The sequence below is a fragment of the Perna viridis genome, chromosome 3 (assembly GCF_037379345.1).
Source record: "Perna viridis isolate PV_CMFRI_1.1 ecotype Kerala chromosome 3, ASM3737934v1, whole genome shotgun sequence".
NCBI lineage: Eukaryota > Metazoa > Mollusca > Bivalvia > Mytilida > Mytilidae > Perna > Perna viridis.
Genome location: NC_142447.1, coordinates 47,620,045 through 47,647,496, shown reverse-complemented (window position 1 = coordinate 47,647,496; position 27,452 = coordinate 47,620,045). Strand labels below are relative to the sequence as shown.

General features: G+C 32.6%; 1 protein-coding gene across 2 annotated transcripts; it reads left to right on the top strand.

Annotated features, from left to right (window-relative positions):
* Window positions 1-172: 172 nt before the first annotated feature.
* On the top strand, window positions 173-27,012 carry LOC148622640 (MAU2 chromatid cohesion factor homolog). 2 transcript variants are annotated; one of them, XM_088572601.1, is made up of 18 exons: window positions 173-434; window positions 2,116-2,133; window positions 3,332-3,397; window positions 6,159-6,254; window positions 6,669-6,791; window positions 7,093-7,248; window positions 8,754-8,829; window positions 10,447-10,520; window positions 11,422-11,512; window positions 12,783-12,886; window positions 15,853-15,930; window positions 17,384-17,449; window positions 19,022-19,149; window positions 19,635-19,712; window positions 20,174-20,285; window positions 20,644-20,734; window positions 24,414-24,541; window positions 25,535-27,012. In XM_088572601.1, the coding sequence occupies exons 1-18, from the start codon at window positions 198-200 to the stop codon at window positions 25,595-25,597; spliced, it is 1,785 nt and encodes a 594-aa protein (XP_088428727.1). In that variant the 5' UTR covers window positions 173-197; the 3' UTR covers window positions 25,598-27,012. The 2 variants fall into 2 exon arrangements, with proteins under 2 accessions (XP_088428727.1, XP_088428728.1); XM_088572602.1 differs by lacking the exons at window positions 173-434; window positions 2,116-2,133; window positions 3,332-3,397 and adding an exon at window positions 3,673-3,722.
* Window positions 27,013-27,452: the final 440 nt, after the last annotated feature.

Here is a 27,452-nt window from a genome sequence, read left to right as displayed (position 1 = left end):
TAAGGTTTTGGATTTATAAAATTATTTAAAAGGCAATTTTGGTTATTGTGTGTGTGGATTCCACCTAAAGTATAGATTCAAGTTATAGTTAATTTCATTTTTATTTTGATATGGGACGAGGTGGATGGGACGACCCGAGCGTAGTTCGGAACTTTACATAGTGGCGGAGAAAAACTCCGAGAGTTTAGAAATTTATTATGAAAATGGCGTCGAGTGCGAACACTGAAGCTTGTTATGTTGCTCTTCTTGGTTTGGCTGAAAACTTCAGGACATCCAACCCCCCTAACATTAAGCTTTGCATACATTGCCTTCAAAGCATCTTGACACTGCAGCTTTCTCCGAAGATAGAAGCGAGAACAAGAGTGCAGCTAAGCAATATTCTATTAGCTCACACAAAGAACACCGACTTGGCTATCTCTAATTTACAGAAGGCGGTAAATTTCTTAAACCAGTCCTGCAGATCTTTATTAATAATATGAAGGAGGTGAAACTTTGAATGCTTTCAAAGAAGCACATTATTAATGCCTGAATTCACACTTGCCATTTTGCTCCCAGATTTGCCTCCGAATAACTTTTTGACATCAATAATAAAACTCAATTGTGACTTCATTGATCTTCAAACAGAAGTAGAATTCAGTATGAAAACAACAGGAAAATGTATTATTTTCATCACTGACGTCCACAAGTGTAAAAACGTCTTTTTTCAAAATAGGAAAATCTGTTTAGGTATATGGTTTTTATTGTCCAAATGCATTTTCCTAAATATTTTTGGTCTGAAATGTCAGGCATTCGCAATGAACTATGGGTCGTCAAGGTCTGAAATGTGTGGGTCGTAATTGTCTATTATTAATTACTTCATTTTTGTGAAAAATTGGGTTGGGTGTCAGTATTTTGTGTAACCCGCAACTGGAATTTTCCACAGGTTGATTAAATTGATTATACTAAGTGTTTCATATACTAAAGTTCGGTTTCAGCTTAAGAGAGAGTTGTTTTTATCCCCAAAAAATTGGTACAGGAAGACATTAAAACTAGTAAATATACAAAAATGTATATTAAAACAAAAACTTCAAACGCACAAACAATTAAAATGACTTTATTTTCCTTAAGTCATGAATTATAAAGAGAACAGAATTTTCTTCTGGAATTCCAGTTTAGGTCTGTGTTGCACAAAAGTGCATTCACTCAATCAGGTGCCCTGTTTTGACCATCCCTCTTTTGGAAAAAGCTAAGATTCAATTTGTATTTAATCATTGAAGCTAGAGTATGTTTTCCAAGACTGGTGTTGTTCTAAATTGCATTTACAAAGTATATGAGAAAGAAGTTGCCATGATTCTATTTTTAAGCTCCCAATTTTACATGCATAAAGCAGATATTGATAATATTTCTAGCTATACATGTAATTACATTTGTATACTGAACCCAGTTGATATACAACCATTAATTCTCTCTTTGGGAGCATAAACATTCAAATGCACCATTGTTATTGTCTTGGAAAATTTGTTGCTGAGTTTTACAATGTTCTGTTGATTAACTTGCCAGAAAGTTGTTTTCTGCCAGACAGAATTTTCTCTGACCCTGCAACTTTTTCTATTTTCAAACCCTCTGCAAAAGAAGTTCGGAGGGTATATAGGTTTCACCCTGCTTGTTAGCCATCTATCTGTCTGCAACTATTTTTATAAGAGGCTCATGGTATTGTTATAAAACTTTGTGGGATGTAATATAACCACATAGAGATGTGCATACTGTCAGGAATTAAAGTTTTGGCAAAAATTGTAGAAATGACACCTGGTGGACTTAGGCATTTTTCAGCAAAACTTGGTCTTATGCATTGTCCTCAACCTCAAGAACTACTTGATTGTTATGAAACTTGATGTTAAATTATTATATTGGGATGTGCATGTTGTCAGGAATTAATGTTTTGGCAAAAATTGTCTGAATATTAGTTGTCATTAGCCATTAGTAACAATAATTAATTTTTCTTATTGTTGCTTTGCCGAGTTACTAATCCAATACCATATTCATTTTTCAGCAATAAATTTTGAAAGGAGGTAGAGGTATAGTAACTCAATCTCATGTATAATATGATATGATATTATATTATGTTATCTTTTTTAGTGGGAACTAGCAGCAAATGTATCCATTTACTTACAGTGAGCTTTAAGTTCATTTCCCCCAAGTACTGTGTGAACAGCCACAGATCTGAAGGGATGCCAGCATGTTTAAATGACCCTTCTCTAGGTTTACATGGTTTCATTCATGCTTGAGACCAGTAAAAATCGATATGCACCAGTAGAAACAGAATTAAGTTCATTTGAACATGAAATCATTGAAAGAAGTAATCAGGCTAGTATATGAAAAGGTTTTTGGTACTGAAAGAAAAAAAAACTAATTACATCTACTATGCTTACATTGACAATGTCCTTACTAGATGAAAATGGAGGGGCGCTGAACCGAACTTGCCATGAAAGACTTGCTCCCTCTGAGCACTTTTGTGTCCTCCTTCAAAATTTCAAAGTGCCCTGATAAAATTTTGATAAACATTGTCACCTAAGTTATGTTTTCATGTTTATTAAGTGTCAGTCCCTGTAAGAATCAGGCAGTAGGTGAAACATGGTATGAAAAAAACCCACCATTTTGAAAATTTAATTTGACTAGTTACATCATCAAAATCAAGGAAAGCTGATAAGATTTTCCATATCATGCTGTACCATTGAGTTACAATTTCATTGAAATGCACTGAAAATGAATATTTCAAAGGCAGAGAACTCGGTGGAAAACCACTGTGACATCTATGGCAACACCACCTATACAAAATCCAGCGCCCTAGACTACTCGGCCAGTTAGGCTATATAAAAATATAGCTTTTATAGGTCATTCCTCCTCAGTTTAATGCTGTAACTTAGTACATGATGTATGGTAGTATGGGGCAGTGCATCTAGGTATTATTATGTAGGATAGAGGATCAAATTAATGAAACATGTCACAACAAAACAATATATATATTGTAAACCTTCTTGGTGTCTTTGGTATGCAAATTAAACACAAAAATGTCTTCCTCTTGTGTCCCTCTATTTCCAAATAATAGTTATTTATATTTGTAATGAGAAGTACTGTTGGATGTTTTTTTTTTTTAATAAATGTGTTCAAGGAAAAGAAGGGGATACAATTTATAACATAAATGACTCTTGCAATGCTAAACAGTAGTCTACTGAGTAGAACAAGAAAATCAACATACATGTACATGTAAAAGCAACTTACTATTCATGGTTTTTAAACATGAAAGATAATTACATTACAGCCATCTTTAAATTAAACCTTAACAATGCATTAGATAAGAGATTCTGATGATGTCATGTTTGAATCAGCATGTGTGTTATCACAAGTCTATGAACAACAGGTAAGTTGAAAGCTGTGTTATAATTGTTAATTTCTTTCTGACTCAGTATGACATAACTGAGTAAAAATTGTCTGTCCTATCAGTGTTACTTTATTTCAGATCTAGTATGACATGGCTGAGTAAAGATTGCCAGTAATGTTAAGGATACCTCTTTCTGATCCAGTATGACATTGCTAAATAAGGGTAACAACAAAATTACAAAACACTACCGTAATTTGATCCACAATCAAGTCTAGTTCAAAACAGATCTGGCAAAATAGATATTACACTAGAGCAGCTAGTACTACAATGGTTCTGACTTGGTACAGGCTTTTCAAACAAAACGGTGGGTTAAATTTAGGTTTCATAGCATGCTAAACCTTCTTATTCCATTGCAACATGAATATACCGGTGGTGATTAAATAGCATCTGCATGCTATTATGTCATATTTGGTAAATTGGCTGTCATATCAGCACAAAGAACAATTTACAAAAAAACAATCTTTACTCATTATTTTAGAAGAAACTGATTATCTTTCAACCAGGACTGATATCTAAAAAAGAATTTGAGAAGACCCTTTTGAGACACATTCCCTCATACCCCTGATTCAGAAGTCTGTTAAGCAGATATTTATAGCATTCAAGGAAATCAGAGTGGTTAGTACTTGCTCTAGCATAGCAAATCTACTGTAAAATGTAAACCCCATATGCAGAAGATGAAGGTATAGTGTTGCACAGGTAAGGAAAATTTATGATATTAAATTAAATTTGTCTCTTTTATCATAAATTTTAGTGCTGAGATGACCACTGTTGTCACATTCAAGATGTAGGTCTAAAAAGATGCAGAACAAGCTGTTTCTGTAGTCTCCTTTATTTCAATCTTTGATTGATACATTGAAGGCAACCATTTACAAAAAGAAGGGTTGTTAATGGACACTACATCATCAATATATCTGTATGTAAGATTAAAGGATTTAGCATCTTTTATATTTTTCTTTTTCATGAGATTCTGAAGAATTTCAGTCTTGTATAAATATAAAATTAAATTGGCTATGAGATGAGCATAGTAAGTTGTAATGTCAACTTTTTGAAAAATAATCATAACTAAAGATTGTCATTCATGTCAGGGTTATTTTCTTTCTGACCCATTATGACATGGCTAAGTAATGATTGTCAGTCATGTCAGGGTTACTTTCTTTTGTACCCAGTATGACATAGCTAAGGTATGATTGTCAGTCTTGTCAAGGTTACTTTCTTTCGTACCCAGTATGACATTGCTAAGGTAAGATTGTCAGTCTTGTCAAGGTTACTTTCTTTCGTACCCAGTATGACATTGCTAAGTAAAGATTGTCAGTTGTATCAGGGTTGCTTCCTTTCTGATCCAGAACGACATGACAAACTAAATATTTTCAGTTATGTCGATGTTATTTTTGTTTCAGACCAAGTATGACATGGTTAACTGATTATTGTCAGTCATGTCAGTGTAACTTTCTTTCACACTCCATATGACATAACTAAGTGAAGATTATCAATCATGTCTGAGTTATTTCTTTCTGACCCAGTATGACATGGCTAAGTAAAGATTGTCAATCATGTCAGGGTTATTTTCTTTCCGACTCAATATGACATTGCTAGTAAAGATTGTCAGTCATGTCAGGGTTACTTTCTTTCAGACTAAGTATGACATTGGTAATAAAGATTGTCAATCATGTCAGAGTTACTTTCTTTCTGACTCATTATGACATAACAAAGTAAAGATTGTCAGTCATGTAATGGTTACTTTCTTTCTGACCCAGTATGACATTGCTAATGAAGATTGTCAATCATGTGAGGGTTACTTCTTCCTGACCCAGTATGACATGGCTAAGCAAAGTTTGTCAATCAATCCAAGGTTACTTTCTATCAGACCCAGTATGACATAACTGCGTAAAGATTGTCAATCATGTCAGGGATACTTTCTTTCAGACTCGGTATGACACTGCTAATAAAGATGGTCAGTCATGTGAGGGTTACTTTCTTTCTGACCCATTATGACATAACTAAGTAAAGATTGTCTATGAGATGAGCACAGTAAGTTGTAATGTCAACTTGTTGAAAAATAGTCATAACTGAAGATTGTCAATCATGCGAGGGTTATTTTCTTTCTGACCCATTATGACATAACTAAGTAAAGATTGTCAGTCATGTCAAGGTTACTTTGTTTCTGACCCAATATGACATGGCTAAACCCTTACTACAGACAGCACTTGAAGCATGACCCAGTATGACATTGCTAATGAAGATTGTCAATTGTGAGGATTACTCCTTTCCGACCCAGTATGACATGGCTAAGTAAAGTTTGTCAATCAATTCAAGGTTACTTTCTATCAAACCCAGTACAACATAACTGAGTAAAGATTGTCAATCATGTCAGGGATACTTTCTTTCCGACCCAGTATGACATGGCTAAGTAAAGTTTGTCAATCAAGTCAAGGTTACTTTCTATCAGTATGACATAACTAAGTAAAGATTGCCAGTCGTTTGAGGGTTACTTCTTTCTGACCCAGTATGACATACATGTAACTGAATGAAGATTGTCAGTCATGTCAAGGATACTTTCTTTCAGACCTAGTATGACATAACTAAGTAAAGATTGTCATTCATGTCAAGGATACTTTCTTTCAGACCCAGTATGACATAACTAAGTAAAGATTGTCATTCATGTCAAGGATATTTTCTTTCAGACCCAGTATGACATAACTAAGTAAAGATTGTCAGTCATGTTAGGATTACTTTCTTTCAGACTCAGTATGACATGGCTAAACCCTTACTACAGACAGCACTTGAAGCATCTCAACAGTCACCATACTGGCATTGTAGAATTCTTTTCCAACTGGTAGTAAGTATTGTTAAAGGCATTCTTCCTGCACTTTTTTCTTTTTCATGTACATGTTTTAGGATTAACTTTTAAACTGTTTGAACTTATTTGTAATAATATTTGTAAACACCTAAAATGTTACAAAGTAATTTAAATATGACAACCTTTTTACCACTGTTAAGTTATGATTATTAAAAGTTGCTGCTAGAATAAACTTGAGTGAAAAAATAAAAAACAGAATTAAATCTGAAAGGATCCTTTTTCTGTATACATTTTACCTCAAGTCAAGTTTACCAGCATTGTATATACACACTTTAAATGATTTTTTTCCTGTCTATAATAGTTATTGTAAGTACATTTATGTTGTCTTTATCCAGCATTCTGGGGTGAAAATTTGATGTGATTTAGTGAATGAAAAAAATGTTTATGTTACAGCAACTCCATTCAAGAGAAAGAGACTTCAATACGGCAGTCAGTTTACTGACATCAGGGGCTGAGGTGGCTGGCAGGTCTAGGTCAGATTACACCAAACTCTTGTTCCTTTTGAGTAAAGGGATGGTAATACTTATCTATTTGTTTTCACAAAACACTTACATAGTTATATTTTAATAAATTTTTGGGATTTTTTTCTGCGATACATGTATCAGTATCACATCATGCCTTCATTGATTTAACATGAAAATTTATTGAATTGTGTTCTTGTATAACAAAATAATTCTTTGTTTCTCTCTTAACAACTGTTTGACCATGCAAAAGAATGAAGTACACTTACTTTATGATAAAATCTGAATAAAATTACTATTTTGGTTGATGTTATTTTTATAGAGCAGAGATATTCCATTATTGTATATGCTTGTAGTTACTGCTAATTGACAGACAAACAGCAGCTGTACATGAAACATTAACCACTGTCAGTGCATTGATAGAATCATACAGTGGACCCCCTATACAGAAGGAATCACTCAAAGTATTTTTTCTCATCTTACAAGTCTGTCATTACCTAATGGCTGGACAGGTTAGTTGATCCAGATAAATATTGATATAGATTTTTTGTGGAAATATTTTTTTAATCTGCTCAATTTAATATATAGGTCTAATTATATATGTATTATGTAAAAACTAAAAAAATAAAGCAACCAAATCTTAGGCCAATTAAGAATTATTTATAGATTTTTGTCACCCATCCACCCTCAGCAAAATTCACTTCCCTCAATTTTGTTTATGCTTTCAAAGTCATGATTTCACAATATTTTTTTTATGCCAGTGTTTGGTAGATTTTAAATATTAGTGTATTCATTACCCATCTGCTAAAATACTGTAAACAAAGATTTTCTTAATAATACAAGTTGTTGCCATGGAAGTTGTCAACCAATATGAGTAATGACATGGCATTTTATGTATTCAAAAATTTCATCATTGGTTCAATGGATGGAAAACAACTGTGAAGGGACTTTCAATAGGCAAGGATTACTTATTGTGATTTGTTGATGACAGTCATGCAATTTTAGAAACTGCAGCTGAAAATGTTCTGTGGCACAGTCCTTTTCATTTTAAGCCTAAGATAGGTAAAACTAAGAAAGAACAAACTGCTGGCAGTATTCCAATCACTGTCTGTTTACCATACATTTTATTCTATCCCTACATGAGAAATTGTAAATAGAGGTTCTGTATATGTAGATGCTCTTAAACATGAATGACTCAGAGTTGTTCTGTCTGATATAACATATTTAAAATTGATGTATGCAGTAAAGAAGTGATTGTTTTGAACTTTTAACACAGATACACAGCAAGTGTTATAGAAAGTCTCATATATTCCGGTTAATTGAGACATTGGGGACAAAACAGTGTAGCGGTGCATTTCCAACTAAGTCAAATATTATTTAGCTCCATTCCCTATAGACATAGCCTTAATTCATATCATATGTACCACATAAAGTAAGCTTTGTTTGAAAATTCATACATTAACTTATGTCTAATTTATTGCATAACATATACTTGTGGAATTTTCAAATACTACAATTTCTGTGAAGAACTCCAAAGATTATCAATTTTAAAGGAATCATGTAGACTGAACAATTTACATTTTGATTTTCCTTTATGCCTGGGAGATAGATAATTGAGTATCTTGTAGTTATCAGGAGACTTTTTCAGAAATAAAGATTGTGAGAATACAACTACTTAATCTAAATGCTTTTTGGGTTCATAGATGAAGGAATGGGACTGGATCGCCCTTAAACTTTTCATTTACATCTTTCGTTTTTTTTCTCTCTCTCTTACTGAGAAAACCAACCTCATTCAGACACAAACAAACTAGCTGAAATAAGCAATTAAACTTATAATACTGATTAATTAAGAGAGAGATTTATTCAAGCATGTATTTCTTGGTTTCCCCAAAAATAATCATTTCAATGCTTTACATAATGTTTTATATCTTAATAATAAATTTGAAAAAACTGATCAGTAAAGCTGTAATAGTGATAGCTGTATAATTTGTACATTGAATTGTTAATGGTTTGGTAGGTAAAAAGTGTGAAGCCAGCATTAAAGAATCTACAACAAATAATTCAGACCATTACACAGTTACATACTGATGATGGTAAGTGATCAGACCATTACACAGTTACATACTGATGATGGTAAGTGATCAGACTTTACACAGTTACATACAGATGATGGTAAGTGATCAGACTTTACACAGTTACATACAGATGATTGGTAAGTGATCAGACTTTACACAGTTACATACTGATGATGGTAAGTGATCAGACCATTACACAGTTACATACTGATGATGGTAAGTGATCAGACTTTACACAGTTACATACTGATGATGGTAAGTGATCAGACTTTACACAGTTACATACAGATGATTGGTAAGTGATCAGACTTTACACAGTTACATACTGATGATGGTAAGTGATCAGACCATTACACAGTTACATACTGATGATGGTAAGTGATCAGACCATTACACAGTTACATACTGATGATGGTAAGTGATCAGACTTTACACAGTTACATACAGATGATGGTAAGTGATCAGACTTTACACAGTTACATACAGATGATTGGTAAGTGATCAGACTTTACACAGTTACATACTGATGATGGTAAGTGATCAGACCATTACACAGTTCCATCCCTACGATGGTAGGGATGTGACCAATACACAGATACATACAGATGATGAAAAGTTACCAGACCATTATGCATTTGCATAGTTCGAGGTTAAAGAAAACATTAAATTAGGAAAATAATGAACAGTTTTTATGTACCTGGTTACAAAGAAAAAATGTAGTATATTAAGTTGAAATAAAGATGTATTTGTGAATGATAAATCAGGCACATTAGCTACTTCATCATTTTACATAAAATAGTAAAAGCCCATGTGTGCTCAGAGTCACTTTTATGATAAACCAAGTACATGTCTTTGTAAGAATTTGGGAAAATTTGAAAAATCTGAAACATGCTTATCAAAAACTTGCTGATCTAATAATATACTTTTACCAAAGAAATACTTTTGTATTTTAGGTCCAAGTTTGAGACATGGTTATTGCCCCCCCCCCCACAACTATTGAAATGTTCATTTGCATTTCATTTCAATGCAAATATAAATTATTTCATTAAAATGATATTGCAAATCTTGTCTTAATTCCTTGATCCCGGTTGTCCAAATAGTGAAAGCGGAGGGTCATCTCATTCCATGTTTCATTCAGTTTGTACAAATGGTCAAAGCAGTGGGTTATTTCATTCCATGTTTCATTCATTGCCTGATTCTTACACAGACTGTAGAGGTGTTTATTTTTACAGATTCCCTCTATTTTCTATGAACCTTACAAATTACCCTTACAAATTGTGAATATCTCCATAGTAACCATATGAAAATTTCACAAAAATCAGGATTTTATGGATCATTTCCATAGAATAAAGTAAAAAATATGGATTGGCATCAAATAATATAAACAGGTTTAAAAATGACACTTTATGATGGAAAGATGGAAAAAAAAAACTATAACACCAAACTGTACTCTTACAATCACTTTCTGGTTTACATGGGTAGCCCCTGTCCCCAAGTTCCTGTCAGACTGAAGTTGGACTTTCAATGCTTCTCTAAGGTCAAATGTTAATTTCACATTGATTACTATTATAAGAACTTAAATATACTGAAAACCAGTAATGATATGATTTTTTGTGTATTTTTTCTTATATTCAGAACCTGATTCATCAAACCCTGTAGATTTATTTCAATGGTTACCTATAGAACACATGTGTGTATTGGTTTACCTGGTAAGTTTTAACTTAAAAGAGACTGTTAAGATGTTTTAACAGGTAGCATATTAATTTTGTCATTGAAGTTTTCTGTAATTCTTAAGTAAATAGTGGAAGTTAATTTTCATTTGAAAGAAACATCATTCCACCAGTCTCCGCATGGTATCATTTGCATATCTGGTAATATAAGCTTTTAAATCCCACTCCAACTAACTGCTTGTCAACTAATGTTATCATGAGGTTGCACTTATTGTGCTGCTCAATATATTCCCACTCATACAAGAAGTTGATATCCGACATCAATGTAGCTTTCAATGTGTGTTCTCCTATACCAGATTTCAAATCAGTGCATCCATTGGGAGTCAAGATATTTGTGAGAATGAATGGAAGGGCAGACCTGGGTTTTCCAACATACCACCTACACGTTAAGTGGGGATGTAATATTATATCATGGGACTCAAAGTTTTATTATAGGCTCTCACAGTGGATTCTAATTTTGAAGTATATTGCCCTAAAATTATTTTCAGTTTGAAATCACCGATATGACATTTCAACAGGGAAAAAAAAACATTTGTTATTCCATTTCAATCCTTCAGTAAGTTCTATTAAAAAACTCTATGATTTTAACTGAATTTCTCCTAATAATAGTCTTTCTGTTACTGTAAATACAGAAATAATTGTGATGTTTAATTTACTGTGAAAAGTATGACTGACTTAAGATAGCAATACATGTATTATAAACTTGCATGGTTATTGATTTTGTAACATAAATGATGTAGATTTATTAAAGAATTGAAATTTCATTTTTTACTGAAACTGGAAAATTGCTACAACTAATGCACACAATAATTTCTGAATTGACATTATCTAGTTCAGTCATGGCACCATGTTGTCATCTTTATGTAATTAATATTTACAGGTTACAGTTATGCATTCGATGCAAGCTGGCTACATGGATAAAGTCCAAAAATATACAGATAAAGCTCTCATGCAGATAGAAAAATTGAAAAGTAAGGACAAAGTATATTCTTGTCAATATTTAGGTCTAATTTACCTTAAATATGTTTGATTACATGATCACAATTAATATTGATTTAATGTGTTTGAAACAAAGTTGTTTGTTTTTTTTCTGTTTCTAAATATGTATATTGTAGGAGTATATTTTTTCATTGAAAAATAGACATTGCACTTCCAATTAGAATTGAAATGATGATACTTAATGAAAGAACCATTTAATTGTTTAAATGATTGTTATGTTAAGGGCTACACAGTTTTTATAGATTCAAGTTATATGTGAAGCTATTGCACTATAAAGGTGGAAGATGATCTACACTTAGAGTTCGATGTTAAGGGAAAACTATTGACCAAACTATACGGCAAACATTCTGTATCGTGCTAGACAGGGTTGTGTTGCCCCAAGATCAAAGTCATCACTACAGAAGTTTTATGGTTGTCATCATGAACTTGTGGATCATTATGGTGTATCCATCTGCACCATGAAAACTTATTTGTTCAATGTGTTATAGTTTTCCTTTCCTCATTTGTCTTCCTCAGACTTGACTTTTTATGAGCAACTCGGTGGGTGTTTCTAGAAAAACAGAGGAAGCTTACCCTACCGGTGCACCTGGTCCATGCTCCCATTTTTTAGTGGAGTCTGAGTTGCTTATTTGCTTTTGTTGCTTTGTGTGTATTGTTTTGGTTAATTTGTGTTCTTTGTTGTGATTGTCTGTTATCCATGTCTGGTTTTTATCCATGGATTACATTCTTTTGATTTCTGCTAGAATCTTGGTTCCCTTGATTACACTGTATTTAAGAATTTTTTCTGTTACATGCCTGAAAACCTCAATAGATTAAAAGGAGAAATTACCTTTATAATACAAAAGTATCAATTGGGTTGAACTTGTGTGTTAACTCTTTTTAGAAAAAATGCCCTGGAATGGCCATATATGGTGTTTTTTTTTTACTTTTTTGCTTATATCTGTAAAATCTTAATAGATTGAAAGAAAGTTCCAGTTGATGAAAAATCCTTATGATGAGGACTACACACATTTTCTTTTATCTAAGTTGTAGGACAACTTCTTATTAAATTTTGTTCTGCTTGATCATATGGTACAGCCATTTCCGGTGACTGATTTAAGCACTTGAGACCCTCTAGTTCAACTAACTAATGGGTCATGATAACATGACACTTAGTCATGTGAATGCAGGTTCTAATAACTTTTGTTACAGTGGTATATACCCATTAATTATCATACATTAATAATGTGATTTTTTTAACAGTGTTAGATGCCCATCCAATCTTATCCTCGTTCCAGTTAATGTTGTTAGAACATATCATCATGTGTAGACTTATCATGGGAAACAAATCTGTTGCCATACAGGAGGTAATTTGCACGCTATATGTTGTCATACAGAAGGTCACTTGCACACTATCTGTTGCCGTACAGAAAGTAATTTATTCACTATCTGTTGCCATACAGAAAGTAATTTATTCACTATCTGTTACCATACAGAAAGTATTTTTTTACTATCTGTTGCCATACAGGAGGTAATTTATGCACTAGTTGTTGTCATGCAGGAGGTAATTTACACACTTTTTGTTGCCATACTAGAGGTAATTTATACACTATCTGTTGCCATACAGAAAGTAATTTATTCACTATCTGTTGCCATACAGAGAGTAATTTATTCACTTTCTGTTACCATACAGAAAGTATTTTTTGACTATCTGTTGCCATACAGGAGGTAATTTATGCACTAGTTGCTGTCATGCAGGAGGTAATTTACACACTTTTTGTTGCCATACTAGAGGTAATTTATACACTATCTGTTGCCATACAAGAGGTAATTTACCCACTATCTGTTGCCATACAGGAAGTAATTTATTCACTATCTGTTACCATACAGAAAGTATTTTTTGACTATCTGTTGCCATACAGGAGGTAATTTATGCACTAGTTGTTGTCATGCAGGAGGTAATTTACACACTTTTTGTTGCCATACTAGAGGTAATTTATACATTATCTGTTGCCATACAGGAGTTAATTTACCCACTATCTGTTGCCATACAGGAAGTAATTTACCCACTATCTGTTGTCATACTAGAGGTAATTTACACACTATCTGTTGCCATACTGGAGGTATATTTACCCACTATCTGTTGCCATACAGAAAGTAATTTACCCACTATCTGTTGTCATACCGGAGGTAATTTACACACTATATGTTGCCATACTGGAGGTAATTTACCCACTATCTGTTGCCATACTGAAAGTAATTTACCCACTATCTGTTGCCATACAGAAAGTAATTTACCCACTATCTGTTGTCATACTGGGGGTAATTTACACACTATCTTTTGCCATACTAGAGGTAATTTACCCACTATCTGTTGCCATACAGGAGGTAAATTTACCCACTATCTGTTGTCATACTGGAGGTAATTTATACACTATCTGTTGCCATACAGGAGGTAATTTACCCACTATCTGTTGCCATACAGGAGGTAATTTACCCACTATCTGTTGCCATACAGAAAGAAATTTACCCACTATCTGTTGTCATACTGGAGGTAATTTACACACTATCTGTTGCCATACAGGAAGTAATTTACCCACTATCTGTTGCCATACAGAAAGTAATATACCCACTATCTGTTGTCATACCGGAGGTAATTTACACACTATATGTTGCCATACTGGAGGTAATTTACCCACTATCTGTTGCCATACAGAAAGTAATTTACCCACTATCTGTTGCCATACAGAAAGTAATTTACCCACTATCTGTTGTCATACTGGGGGTAATTTACACACTATCTATTACCATACAGGAGGTAAATTTACCCACTATCTGTTGTCATACTGGAGGTAATTTATACACTATCTGTTGCCATACAGGAGGTAATTTACCCACTATCTGTTGCCATACTGGAGGTAATTTACCCACTATCTGTTGCCATACAGAAAGTAATTTTCCCACTATCTGTTTTCATACTGGAGGTAATTTACACACTATCTGTTGCCATACAGGAAGTAATTTACACACTTCCTGTCGCCATACAGGAAGTAATTGAATAAAGAATTACAAACTTTGTTTTTGATTATGATAGTTGGTAGATGTCTATTTACAGAAAGATGTCTTTTGAGTTAATTACTTTTTTGAAATTAATGAAACTTACCTGTTGTTGGTAAATTGTTTGGTGATTCTGTCAATGTCAAAAATTGCTGTACACATGCACAAGATCATTAATATATTTTATTTTATATGTAAAAGGCTGCTTCATATGACAACATTGTCAGTAGTGAGTTTAATAAATATGTCCACTAGTAAACAAGATTGATACACTTTTCCGAAGTTTCACTGTGGTGTTGTATCCTTAATATTGGAAAGTGTAAGAATACAAGAAATTGTTTCATGATAGTATATAAATAACATATAGTTCAAGAGGGTGATAGAGCAGTTTGTTGCCTGAGAAAATCAGTGTAAAACTCTCTGTCACCCTCTTATCTATAAGTTATTTACTTTATTTTACTGAATGTTCTATTTCCATTTTTTCACTCTAATCCTAATAATCAGTTTTGTATGTCTTTTTAAATAATTGTCTTTAGTTTTATTTACTTTATTGTTATTGTTTTGCCTTCAAATTTGACATCAGCAAGCATTTTGTAAATTATCTGCTGTTTTGATCACTTTTATTCCTATTATTTAAATTAATGATGCTTATCATTCTTATGCAAAAGTGGTTTGAACTGAACAATTGCTCAATCTTTACCAAAGCCAGTTGATGAGTCTTTACAAAAGGGTAAAAGATGGGAAAAAAGTATTACTTTCTGAAGCATGTGATGGAGCAGAATATTACCTTTCTACTGAACCCATCAAAATTGAAGTATAATAAAAAGACTTTGTTTTAACTGTACATTTCTATAGAAGAAGATAAACATTCTGTACTGTCCTTTACTGGTACACAACATTTAATCATACAACTGAATTTCAACAAAATCTCATTGACAATGAGAAATTTTTATTTTTATGCAGTGTTAGAGTATGTTTTTATACTGCCAAAATCTTTCAAAATCAAGAAGGTCTATTTTATTCTCTTGTCTTGATTTTTATTACTTAGGTAACATTCAATAAATCACTGCCATCTATTATGTAAGAGGTTAGACTTTGATAAATACATGTAATTGTCCGTCTGTCTTCTAAAACATGGCCTGAGCTGTAGAATTTAGTTATCTTTATTGTAAAATGTTTTATTCATTTCAATTACTTAATATTTCTATTTTCTAATACAATGTAGTTGAAAACTGATTTTTGCTATGAACTTAGTAGTATTTATAATATATTTCAGATATTCCAAGTTTGTCATGTCTGCCAACAACAACCCAGATTATTTACCACTCATGGGGCACAGATTCACACTCTACTGGTATGGTCATTTGTTTGATGATTCTTGATTTTTCGCTTCTCATTATCAAGATGTCATCACTTTGTGTCCATAGTCTTTTGTAAATGGTCATGCTAAAACTGCTTAGTGGATTGTAACCAAATTTTGTCACCAGCATTCATTAGGTTTCCACTTCAAGAATTTAATCAATTGTACAGATTTGGCCAGAAGCATTGCTGCCATGTCTATTTTTAGAGCACATGAGTAAAGCCATTTATTTCAAATTATATCTCAAAACTATGTGAGGTAGAAAAAATAAAGATAAATTTTCTTCTTTGGTTTAAAGTCCTACTAAAGTCTTTGTTTTCCTGATATCTGGACAACAACTTAAGTAAAAGTGCTTGTATTGTATCACAATGTGTCATACCCCTATAGGAAGTTGAGAATTGATTTTTGTTACTCATTTGTTACCACTTGGTCAGTTCTGTCTTTTTACCATCAACAGTGACAACAGGTCTGGTAACCACTCCACTCTGTCCATCAGTTACATTTATGTACTCACTTTGTGTAATCTACCCATGTAAAAATCAGGTTATAGTATGGTGAGTCAGTTGAGCAGGAAATTATTTTTGTAACACTTTTTTTCAGCAGCTACTAATCACAGCCCTTGATATTTAGTATTCAGCGTCAGGTTAGTGTTCCATATCGTTGGATCAGATTTCAGGCCTGTTGGACATCTACTTCCTGTTTAACAAAATTCTGCCATTTCTGTCAGACTCATTTTTGTCACTTTGTGTTGTCAACAGTACCTACTTTGCACAGTGATTACACACATATTGAAGATGTGCACCTCCAATTATGGAGAAATTTGATTTTTTCCTACATTTTCAGCATGTTGAACTTAGCTTTTTTTCAGCAGTATATGCTATCATTAGGACATTACACATGGAAATGTAACCTACCAGTACTTTGTATTTTTTTTTAATTTGCGTAGTGTTTATTTCCATATTGAAGACACTGGCAATAGGGTTTGTAAGTCACGTTCTTGTTTCAGTTTCCCTTTCAGAATTTTCGATGTAGAACATACTGAAATCCGAAGACCGATCTGCATTTTATTGTTTACTTCCGGGAAATCAAAGCGCTGCATTACAATCCAAAATCTTGTATTTTAATACCTTTCCTAACATTTTTATCTTTTATAACTAGATATTTGTCATTTTTAACAGTATTTTTACACAGAAAGATATTTTGCTTTTGTATGTTGAACTCAGTGCTATGTTCATGATGAATCTCAATGCATTTGAATGGTAGAGGACGACCCATTCTCATGAAACCACGGAGTCACGTGACAAGACTTACATACCCTATTATATGATGGTGATTCAAGTCCAGACATGCATTGGTCTTGTTTTAATTATTCTACCTGGAAACCAATCAATATTTTCTATGAATCCTGCTTTATTATGTCGACCTAGATTAGTTTACTTTGTTACAGGGTTTATACGCCATGTCTATGAATTGTATGGAGGCAGCTGAAGCACAGTTTCATACAGCTTTAAAGGTAATCAATATCATTTATACTAGAGATATGCTACAACTCATTTTTTGTACTTTCTCATATAAATGTATAGATATCAAAAGAAGCCTTTTTAAGTGTAGGTGTTTTTGTCATTTAAAATGATTTTACATGACTACATTAAATGACTTTAATAATTCATTATTTCAATCACAGACAAAATGTTTTAATGTATAAGCTGATGTATAATATGTATTATTATTTTTTGTAACATTGTGAAAGTTAAATGATAAAAGTATTGGTAGGTGTTTATAACATTGTAATGTAAGTGATTTTATAGTCGTAAGAGACAATAGAAAAATGCATGTTTTATCTACAACACAGAAAAATCTGGTTAAAATGTCATAGAAATAGATTTAAGATAGTGAAAGATACAAGAAAATAATTTGTTGTCTTCCTTATATCTGCATTTTAAAATCAAGCACTTTAACAATTTTTATACTTTTTATGACCTTGATGTTTTTTTGTACATATAATCAATTTATGATTATAGTTAGAATCTAGGGTAAAATGTGATGTTTCGTTGAGACATTCAAAACTGGCATTATTATGTTATTGGCAACATCATCCTCCATCTGACATATTATAATTGAAAATTGTTCAATTTTTTTAGTATCACAGCAATAAATTAAGTTAGATTCCTTCATTTGTATGAGGCTTATCTAGATACTTTGGTCTCAGTTTCCCCGATATAGATGACATATTATCATTAAACAATCCTAGTTCGGAGATTTGATACATCCGTTCTACCCCAAATAATAATGTGATCTTGAACTACACTTAGAGATCGATGGTAAGGGAGATCAATTGACCAAACTTTAGGACAAACATGATGACTTCTTATTCTGAATTATCAACTTTTCTTTCATCTGTGGCAATATCCCTTCAGCACTTGCGTATGGAATTTTCATATCATAGCTCATACATTATGCCAAAGCTTGCAGTAGCTGCGCAGACTTCTTACAATTAGGCTTCTGGGACAGGTTTATGTTGCTACAAGATTGAAGTCATCATTACAGAAGATTTATGGTTGTCATCTTCAACTTGTGGATCATTATGGTGTATCCATCTGCGCCATGAAAATTTATTTATTTAATGTGTTATAGTTTTCCTTTCCTCATTTGTCTACCCCAGACTTGATTTTTATGAGCAACTCAGCTGTTTTTTCTAGAAAAACGCAGGATGATTACCCTACTGGTGCACCTGGTCCATGTTCCCAGTTTTTAGTGGAGTCTGAGTTGCTTATTTACTTTAGTTGCTTTGTGTGTATTGTTTTGGTTAATTTGTGTTCTTTGTTGTGATTGTCTGTTTTCCATGTATGGCTTTTATCAGTGGATTACATTCTTTTGATTTCCACTGGGGTCTTGGTTCCCTTGAGTACTTTTTCTGAAAAATGTCAGGCAGTTAAAACAATAAAAAATGATTAATGTAATTAGAAGTGATGTATGATTAATGAATGTAGAAAGAATTGGAGATAATGAAGGAGGTAATCACCTAACAGAAACAAATATTTTGACACATGTATATTATGTAATTCATGTTGTACCTCTTCCACAGTCATCTAATGGTTCAGAGTTAGCAGCATTAATCAATCTGAACTTAGCTATAATATACATGAGAACAAATAAACAGGATGAACTAACACAGATACTGGAGGCTGTTGACCCCGACAAACTTCAGTCACAGTAAGTCAGATCATGTGTTCACTTCTTATACCAGTTATTTCACTTTTTGAGTTGACGGATAATTTGTTTTTATTAATACAAACTGTTACTTGATGAAGAGGGTTCTGAATTTAGTAAATCACACAAAATGAACAAAGATTAATATACATGTATTATATACTGGTATTGTCTTCATAAATAATTTTTGTGTAATAAGTTTTCAGCAGCCTTTGAAGTATGTGTATCCTTAACTATCTGATAAACAATGAAGTTAAAATCAAGAAGTTACAATTCTGATTGTATGAAGTGATCTATGCCTTTTCAATGAACTTAATGTCATGTATACTTAAGTGCAGAACCATTTCCATGTGCTCCTAGATTTCTGATAATAAAATATCTAGTGAATTAGAAAAAATCTGAAACATATTTCAACCAGTGACTGAATCAGCTCATTCTATGATAGTAAAACCTTCTTGACAGACTTAATCTGTGTTATTTGTTTACAGTTCACATGGTCTAAGAGCCTCAGCTAACTATGTTAGAGGATTACAATCATTCTTCCAAGCTAGATATAATGAAGCTAAGTAAGTATACCTCTAGTTCCCTTTAGTTTTCTTAGTATTAACTGGTATAGTAAATTTGTAGAAAGTTCTTATTTATGTTTTAAATACATGTAACTTTTGTAATGTTCTTGTTAATTAATGAGTTGTGGATGAGGTTGTCTGGAGCATTTCTATGAGTCATGAAAATGGTTGCCAGCAGAGGTTGCAGAAGTCGGTGTGTTTGCCAAAAGTGATTATTATTGTCACAGATTTGGTTCCCTTGGTAGATTTCATGAATCCCTTTAGTGGTTGCCAGAAGTGATTTTTTTGTCACAGATTTGGTTGCCAAGAAAGACGGAAAGATTTAATGTGACTTTGTTGCCAGAAGTTGTTTTATGATGCATGAACATGGTCACCAGGAGAGATTATTTTGTATGTTTTTGTAAATATTCTTCTATAACTTATTTATCCCTCATTGATTTAATTATTAAATTCTTTTTCAGACATTATTTACGAGAGACTTTGAAAATGGCTAATGCTGAGGAAATCAATAGAATGACATCTTGTTCACTGGTATTACTGGGACATATTTTCTTATCCATGGGCAATAACACGGTATGAGTTAATAAAGGTTTAGATAAGGCAATACTATGAGTTAATTGATGTTAAAATTGGACAACAACATAATATGAGTTAATAATGGTTTAGTTGTGTTAGATTCTAACTAAGGACTAGAGAATTTTTAGATATTTCTTACTTGCTACTCTGCTATGTTGTGATGCAATTTAATATCTGATGGAAACTGTGTCATATACTACTTATACACAACTTTATTATAAAGATACTAGTATTGTGTGAACAAATGAAGTTTGGTTTGTTTAAAGCAGACCAAAGTGTTGTGATGCCACCTTTTCTTGTGGATGTATTTGCACTATTAAATCTTGTAATAAGAATATTTAAACTTAAATTTAAGGAGTCATTGAACATGGTTACCCCTGCCATGAAATTAGCAGGAAAAATTCCAGATGTACATGTGCAGCTGTGGGCTTCATCCTTACTAAAAGGTAATTTCAATTACAAAAGTTGCTTTGCTATTAATTCATATTGAACAACATCCAAATTTAAAACATATATGACTTTAATTAGGATAAGACCTTTATTGCACATGAGTGCTTTTTTTATATACATGTAATGTGATATGCTATAATATTTGTTGATGAGATGCTCTATAATGTATAGCCTTTGTTATTGGTTATGGGCTTGAAAAATCTTCTCATGTTTATGGTATCTCCCTCTTTAAAAAAAATCTTAAGTGTTTAACTATTGTATATGTCATCTTATGTCATAATTTTATTTCTAAATTATTTTCCCCTGAAACAATGTAGTGGTCGTATTGTATCTAAATATGACAAGGGTATCCACTTTACACCTCATGTTATAGGAGTATGAGCTGAGTTAATGTCTCCTTACAGAATTATTGCCTTCAGTGTTTTCAGTGGAACAATTTGATTTATTTACAATGCGAATGAGGCATGTTTTCTCAACATTTTTATTTGATAAGATAAATAGAGATCTTTTTTATGTTACTGCAAACAATATTTGCTTGTATAATGGTATCATTCTGTCATCATCATCAAAGATCTGTAGACAATTTGGTATCCAGACAAATTTGGATCTTTATGAATTGTACCACAAGGTGCCATACCACAATGAAAGGCTGGGATGATATGTATACAACAGCAAAAAAATTGGGGTCATATATTGGAACGACACTGTCGTCTGCCATAACTTGAGTATTGGTTGGTTGATCTATATAAAATTTCATAACAAAGTTACAAACCACAAAAGGAGGTTGTCATTGATTTTGGGAGTAAAAGCCCTACTGTTTTGGAATTAGGGTGACCAAAAAGGGGCTTGAAACAATCATTTCATAGAATTCAACTACACCAGTAAAAGCATAGGAATATCTATGATATTGTTCCACAATATGTAGTACAATTTTCTGACTTGGATTGATTTTTGGGGTAAAGACTTGAACTTTGCAGAAATTAGGGGCCAAAAAGGTGGGGGCCAGAAACATGCATTTTCATGATGTCCAGACCATAACTTTACTATTATTATCTCACTTGGCCAAAGACCAAGTGAGCTTTTGCCATCATTTGGCATCTGTTGTCGTCGCTATGGACAAATTTTCAAAAATCTCCTCCAAAACCACTACTTCAACAGGATGTTATTTTGTCCCTAGAGTATTGTGCACAAAATGACCATTGGAATTTATGATCCCAGAAAAAACATGCCGTCGTTACTAAAAATAGTACATAGGGGTCTGAAGGCAGGTTTTTGCAAATAACTCAAAAACCGTTGACTAAAGCAAAATTCTGCCAGGGCTAATATTTTTCAGCATCAAGAGATGGACCTATTCCGAAATTTTCAAAACAATTTGTCAACTGATGTAGTAGTCACGGCCCCTGAAACAGTTTTTTGTCATTTTTTGCATGTACAACTTCGAAACTGTTCTTATCAAAAACTTCAACAGAACTCCATGAAAGTTGGCATGATTGTTCCTTAGTTTATCCTACACAAAATGACTGTTGGGATTTTTGATTCATGAAAAAATATGGCCCATTACTGAAAATAGAACATAGGGGTTAGACCATTAGAAGGCAGTTTTTTTGCAAATAAGTTGTTGCCTTAAGCAAAATTCTGACAAAGTAATTTTGTTCAGTATCATGAGGCGGAGCTATGCCAAAATTTTCAAAACAATTCATCATTTGATGTAGGAGCAACAGCCCCTGATGCAGATTTTTTGCCTTTTTTTTTTGCATGTACAACTTTGAAACTATTCTTATCAAGAACCATGTTACAGAATTCAATGACATTTGCCAAATTTATTCCTTAGGGTATCCCACACAAATTGGCTGTTGGAATTTTTGATCTGTAAAAAAAACGTGGCAGTTTTAAATAACTCAAAAACGTTGCCTTAAGCATAATTTTACAGGAGGGATAATTGTTCGGCATCATGAGACCAACCAATGCTGAAATTTTCAAAACAATTCGTCTACAGATGTAGGAGTTACAGCTCCTGAAACAATTTTTAATTTTTTTTCCCACATGTGCAACTTTGAAAATCTACTCTACAACCATTTAAGATCATTTAATGAAAATAAGCATTTTGATTCTTTAGTGTATTGTGCTCGTAATGACTTTTTATTTTTAATCCATGAATAGATATGATTGCCTTTAGTAAAATTCTGGTTCAGGTCAGAAAAATGCTATTAAAAGCATTTCCTGCATTTGACAATTCACTTTATTTTAGCTTAGCCTGTCTCATTCTGCAAGTTTTTTTAAAATAAGCAAATGGTTTACCAGGTGAGCAATTCAGTTTCTCTTGAGCCTCTAGTTTATTTTTGGTCCTATTTTGATTTTTTTTCATTGGATACCTTATGAAAATCTGTGCCTGTGTTTTTCATTCAGATTTCAGATACCTCTTCAAGTTGTTGAGTAATGAGGGTCTAAGGGGCCACACCCCAAAAAATCAACTTTATTATTTTTGGTCTGATTTTGAATATATTATTGGATACCTTATGAAATTCTGTGTCAGTGTTTTTCAGTCAGATTTCAAATACCTCTTCAAGTTCTTGAGTTATAAAGGGTCAAAGATGCCACATCCTAAAAAATCAACTTATTTATTTTTGTTCTAATTTTTGATTTTTTTATTGGATGCCTTATGAAAATCAATGCCTACATTTTTCAATGAGATTTCAGATATCTTTAAAGCTTTCTAGTTATAAGGGGTCAAAGGGGGGGACAACCCAAAAAATTGACTTTTTATTTTTGTGGTCTGATTTTGAAAATTTTCAATTGAATTTCAAGTTTTGTGCTATATTGTGTCCAAACCAATTGATGTGTCCATAATGAATTGTAAGTCACCATGCTTAAGTGTGTCAAAAACTAATATTGCTTTGTCCACACTTGTCCAAATTGTTTAGGGTTTGACCACTGATTTTGTATCATGCTGTTCACGAAACTTTTTATTTGGGGTTGTCACTTGAACTGTTTAGGAATAAGGGGCCAAAAAGTGAGCAGAAACAAACATTTTTATTATGTCTGGACAATGACTTGACTATAAGTAAATAGATCTATTAGAAATTGTTTCACAAAAGGATAGCTGGGATAGTTATTAGGGGTTGTGTCTTTGAACAAGGTCCCATACTACAAAAGGATAGCTGGGATAGTTATTAGGGATTGTGTCTTTGAACAAGGTCCCGTACTACAAAAGGATAGCTGGGATAGTTATTAGGGGTTGTGTCTTTGAACAAGGTCCCGTACTACAAAAGGATAGCTGGGATAGTTATTAGGGGTTGTGTCTTTGAACAAGATCCCGTACTACAAAAAGATAGCTGGGATAGTTATTAGGGCTTGTGTCTTTGAACAAAGTCCTGTACCACAAAAGTGGGTTGATTTTGGTGGTTGTGTCTTAATAACTTGACTATAAGTGAATTCATCTGCTGAAAAGCTGGACTGATTTAACAGGTTGAGATACCATTTCTAGATAAAAGGCCAAACAGGAGCTACTTTTATTTAGGTCAAATTCTTATCCTGTGTCAAGTATTTAATCAGAATCAAAATTGTGTCCATATTTTCCCCAACTGTTCAGGGATTGACTTCTATGGTCCTATCAAGCTACACCCTCAGGGGCATTTTATTTAATTTTATCTGTCTTCTATTGCATATAATCTACAGATTTATACAGACTAAGTGGTGATAAGGCCCAGGAAGAAGAAGGATACAGACTACATACCAGTTTCTCCCAGTCTCTCCTGACAGACCATCTTCAATCTTCTCAGCTCCCAGAACATGGCCTGATACATGTAAGTATGACTGTATACTAGTCTCTTGTTCTCACAACTCTCAGAATATGGTCTGATACACCAAGTATGACCCTCTATTAGATTCTCCAATCCTCTCATCTCTCAGAAAATTCCTGTTAGGATGACCCCATGCAAAACAAAATAAAGATTCACCAAACCCAACCAAACAAAATAATATTTAAAATCCTTACCTTAAATGAGATCTAAAGTTTCCAACTATATTTAGTCAAGTAGTCAGTAACTACTGCTCGCCATTCAACAAAAAGCAGGATATACCGGTAAGTAAATCTAAATTAAACTGTGTTTTCTATCTAATATATATATGTAAATCAAAATATCAACTGTTATTTATATATGCTTCTGTATTTACCGGTATGAGTAAATAAAGAATACAAATAACTACAAAAACTTTTAAATATAAGTGGATCCAAAATTGAGAATGTGCATGAGAAAGTCAAAACAATTGAGCTGGTGAACTAGCAAAAATGATAAAAATAACCAATTAGAATAAAATGAAGGAAAGAACCATGTACAAAACTAATGAGAGAGAATGTTATTAATCAAGCAAGAAAACTTTGCAACCAACTAACTCTGTGAAAAGCAGTCATATGTCATATCAAGACTGCTGCTGCAAACCATATGTACATTTATAATATAGAACAAGAATGAACATATTGACAGTTTCTCTTCTGATGTTTCTTCTACAAACAGTAACCCATCATGTCAATAGGATGTGTAGATTACTTTACTATTCAAGCCTTATAAGATAAAATAGTGAAAATGGTTTATGTGATCTCATATTGTTTTGAAAAAAAGATCAACTGATCTTCATTTAACTAACTCCCATTGTTTTTTTCTAATATACCTTATGCATTTGTATTTGGCATGGGATTGATAGAATGATATATTTTTTGTGATAACTCTTCATTTTTCTGTTTGTTTGCATAGTAAATGGTCATTTCAAGTGTTAACTTTTTTTTATTGTGATTGCAGTGGACAGAAGGACCATGTCCATTTCACCTGAATACAACAACAGACGCATCCAATGTATTGTGACATCATGAACATCACCATGGTACTGGTACCTACAGATTTGAGCTGACAGAGAAGCATGTGCCCATTATTTTCAGTTACTACTCTACTGATATGTTGTGTTCATGAACAAAAAAAACAACATAAATGTGTTCCAATGTAAACCTAAGCTCATTTTTTAGTTCTTCTTTGGGTATTTTACTACACTGTCATTTAGTAACAGTAAATTATTATATAGATAGCAGTAATTTACCGAATGTTCCCAGTGTAATTTTTTTTTTTATATTCACTGTGAAATAAATTCGGTAATTTCACTCTCACTCTTTCTCCCGCCAAAACGTCACAACACAAATATCAATCCGACATTCACAAAATTTTAAATTAATGTTGAAAATAACAATGAACAATGCAGGAAATCTATATAATAAATAAGATAATCAATTGGTTATCGTGAATAACCAAAATGTGATCACTCGTGCCAAGAACGCATTAAGATTTACCTCATGCACAGAACAAGTTCTGCCCACTCTTTAAATCTAGGCGTTCTTCAGCACTCATGATCATATTTTGGTTATTCACTCTTTCCAAATAATTATCCTATTATTATTTGTTTTATGAATTTCAGTTTCACTCCATTTACTATTGCTACTACATTTGTATTAGAAAGTGTTGAAGTTAATTATAAGAATCTTTCATTTTAGGTGAAACTTGAGAAAAATAATATGGGGATTATTACTGACGTTTTTGTTGCACTGAAATACATTGTAATTGTGGGATTTTTTACTGACTTTCTTGTTGCATTGAATACATTGCAATTAGTGATTTATTTGTATTTTTTTTATATTTTTAAAATATAAATGGGGTAATTAAATGTCAGGGACTGGAATTGATAAGGATAATATTTTCTATCAAGGCAGTTTTAGTTTCAGAGATAAAATAAACATTTTTCAACAGTTGGAATATCAAATCCCTTTATATTAGACGTCATGATTTGTCTTTCCAGTGTGTGCAATATTGCCTTTCTGTAACATATGGTTTTGTATATATGTGAAATAAAAGAATTTAGATTTTAAAACTAATGTAACTCTAGCAGAATAAGACATCAAATAACTGTAGGCTTCAATCGTATCATCATCAATACTTTGGAGGATTTTAATTATCATCATCATAATTCATGTGTAAATATTCTTCCATTTCTAAGATTACTTGAGTTAAAAAATGAATGTATTTTGTTTGATATTAAAAACAATTAACTCATTACACTTAAGGTGTTTAACTAAACTTAGATCATATAGGCAGGGTGTACTAATGTAATGTAAACTACTTGTATTTCTTGGAAAGATATTTTTTATGACTTGTTTTATTAATTTCTTTCTCACATTTTTTTCAGATGCAGCATTTGTACATAACATATTAGAATAGTAAATTCTGTTAGAAAATGTTTGTCCCTTAATATTTCTAGGCATCAATGTGAAAATTAAAATTTGTTTTGTATGTGCTTCCACACTTAGAATTATCACTTGATTTAAAAAAAATATATATACCATGAATTCCAGACTGATATCATGGAAGAGTTGTCACCCTTGGAAATTTTAATTTCTATTGTTTTGTAAGCATTCTCGTTCCTACAATTACAATGAATTTTTATAAAATTTATACTGAAGGTTGCTGCCATATGAATCTCTGACCAGTTGATAAAATGATAATTGATAGTGACTGGAAAGTGAGAGTTGTCTCACAATGGAGATCAAAACTTCATCAAAATTCAAATTTTACACTTTAGACATTTTGTTACATTAGCTACTGTTCTTTTTTGTCTATGCCATGTAATGTTCATGCTATGTCATGATTCATGTCTTTGGTAGGTAAGTTGTAATAA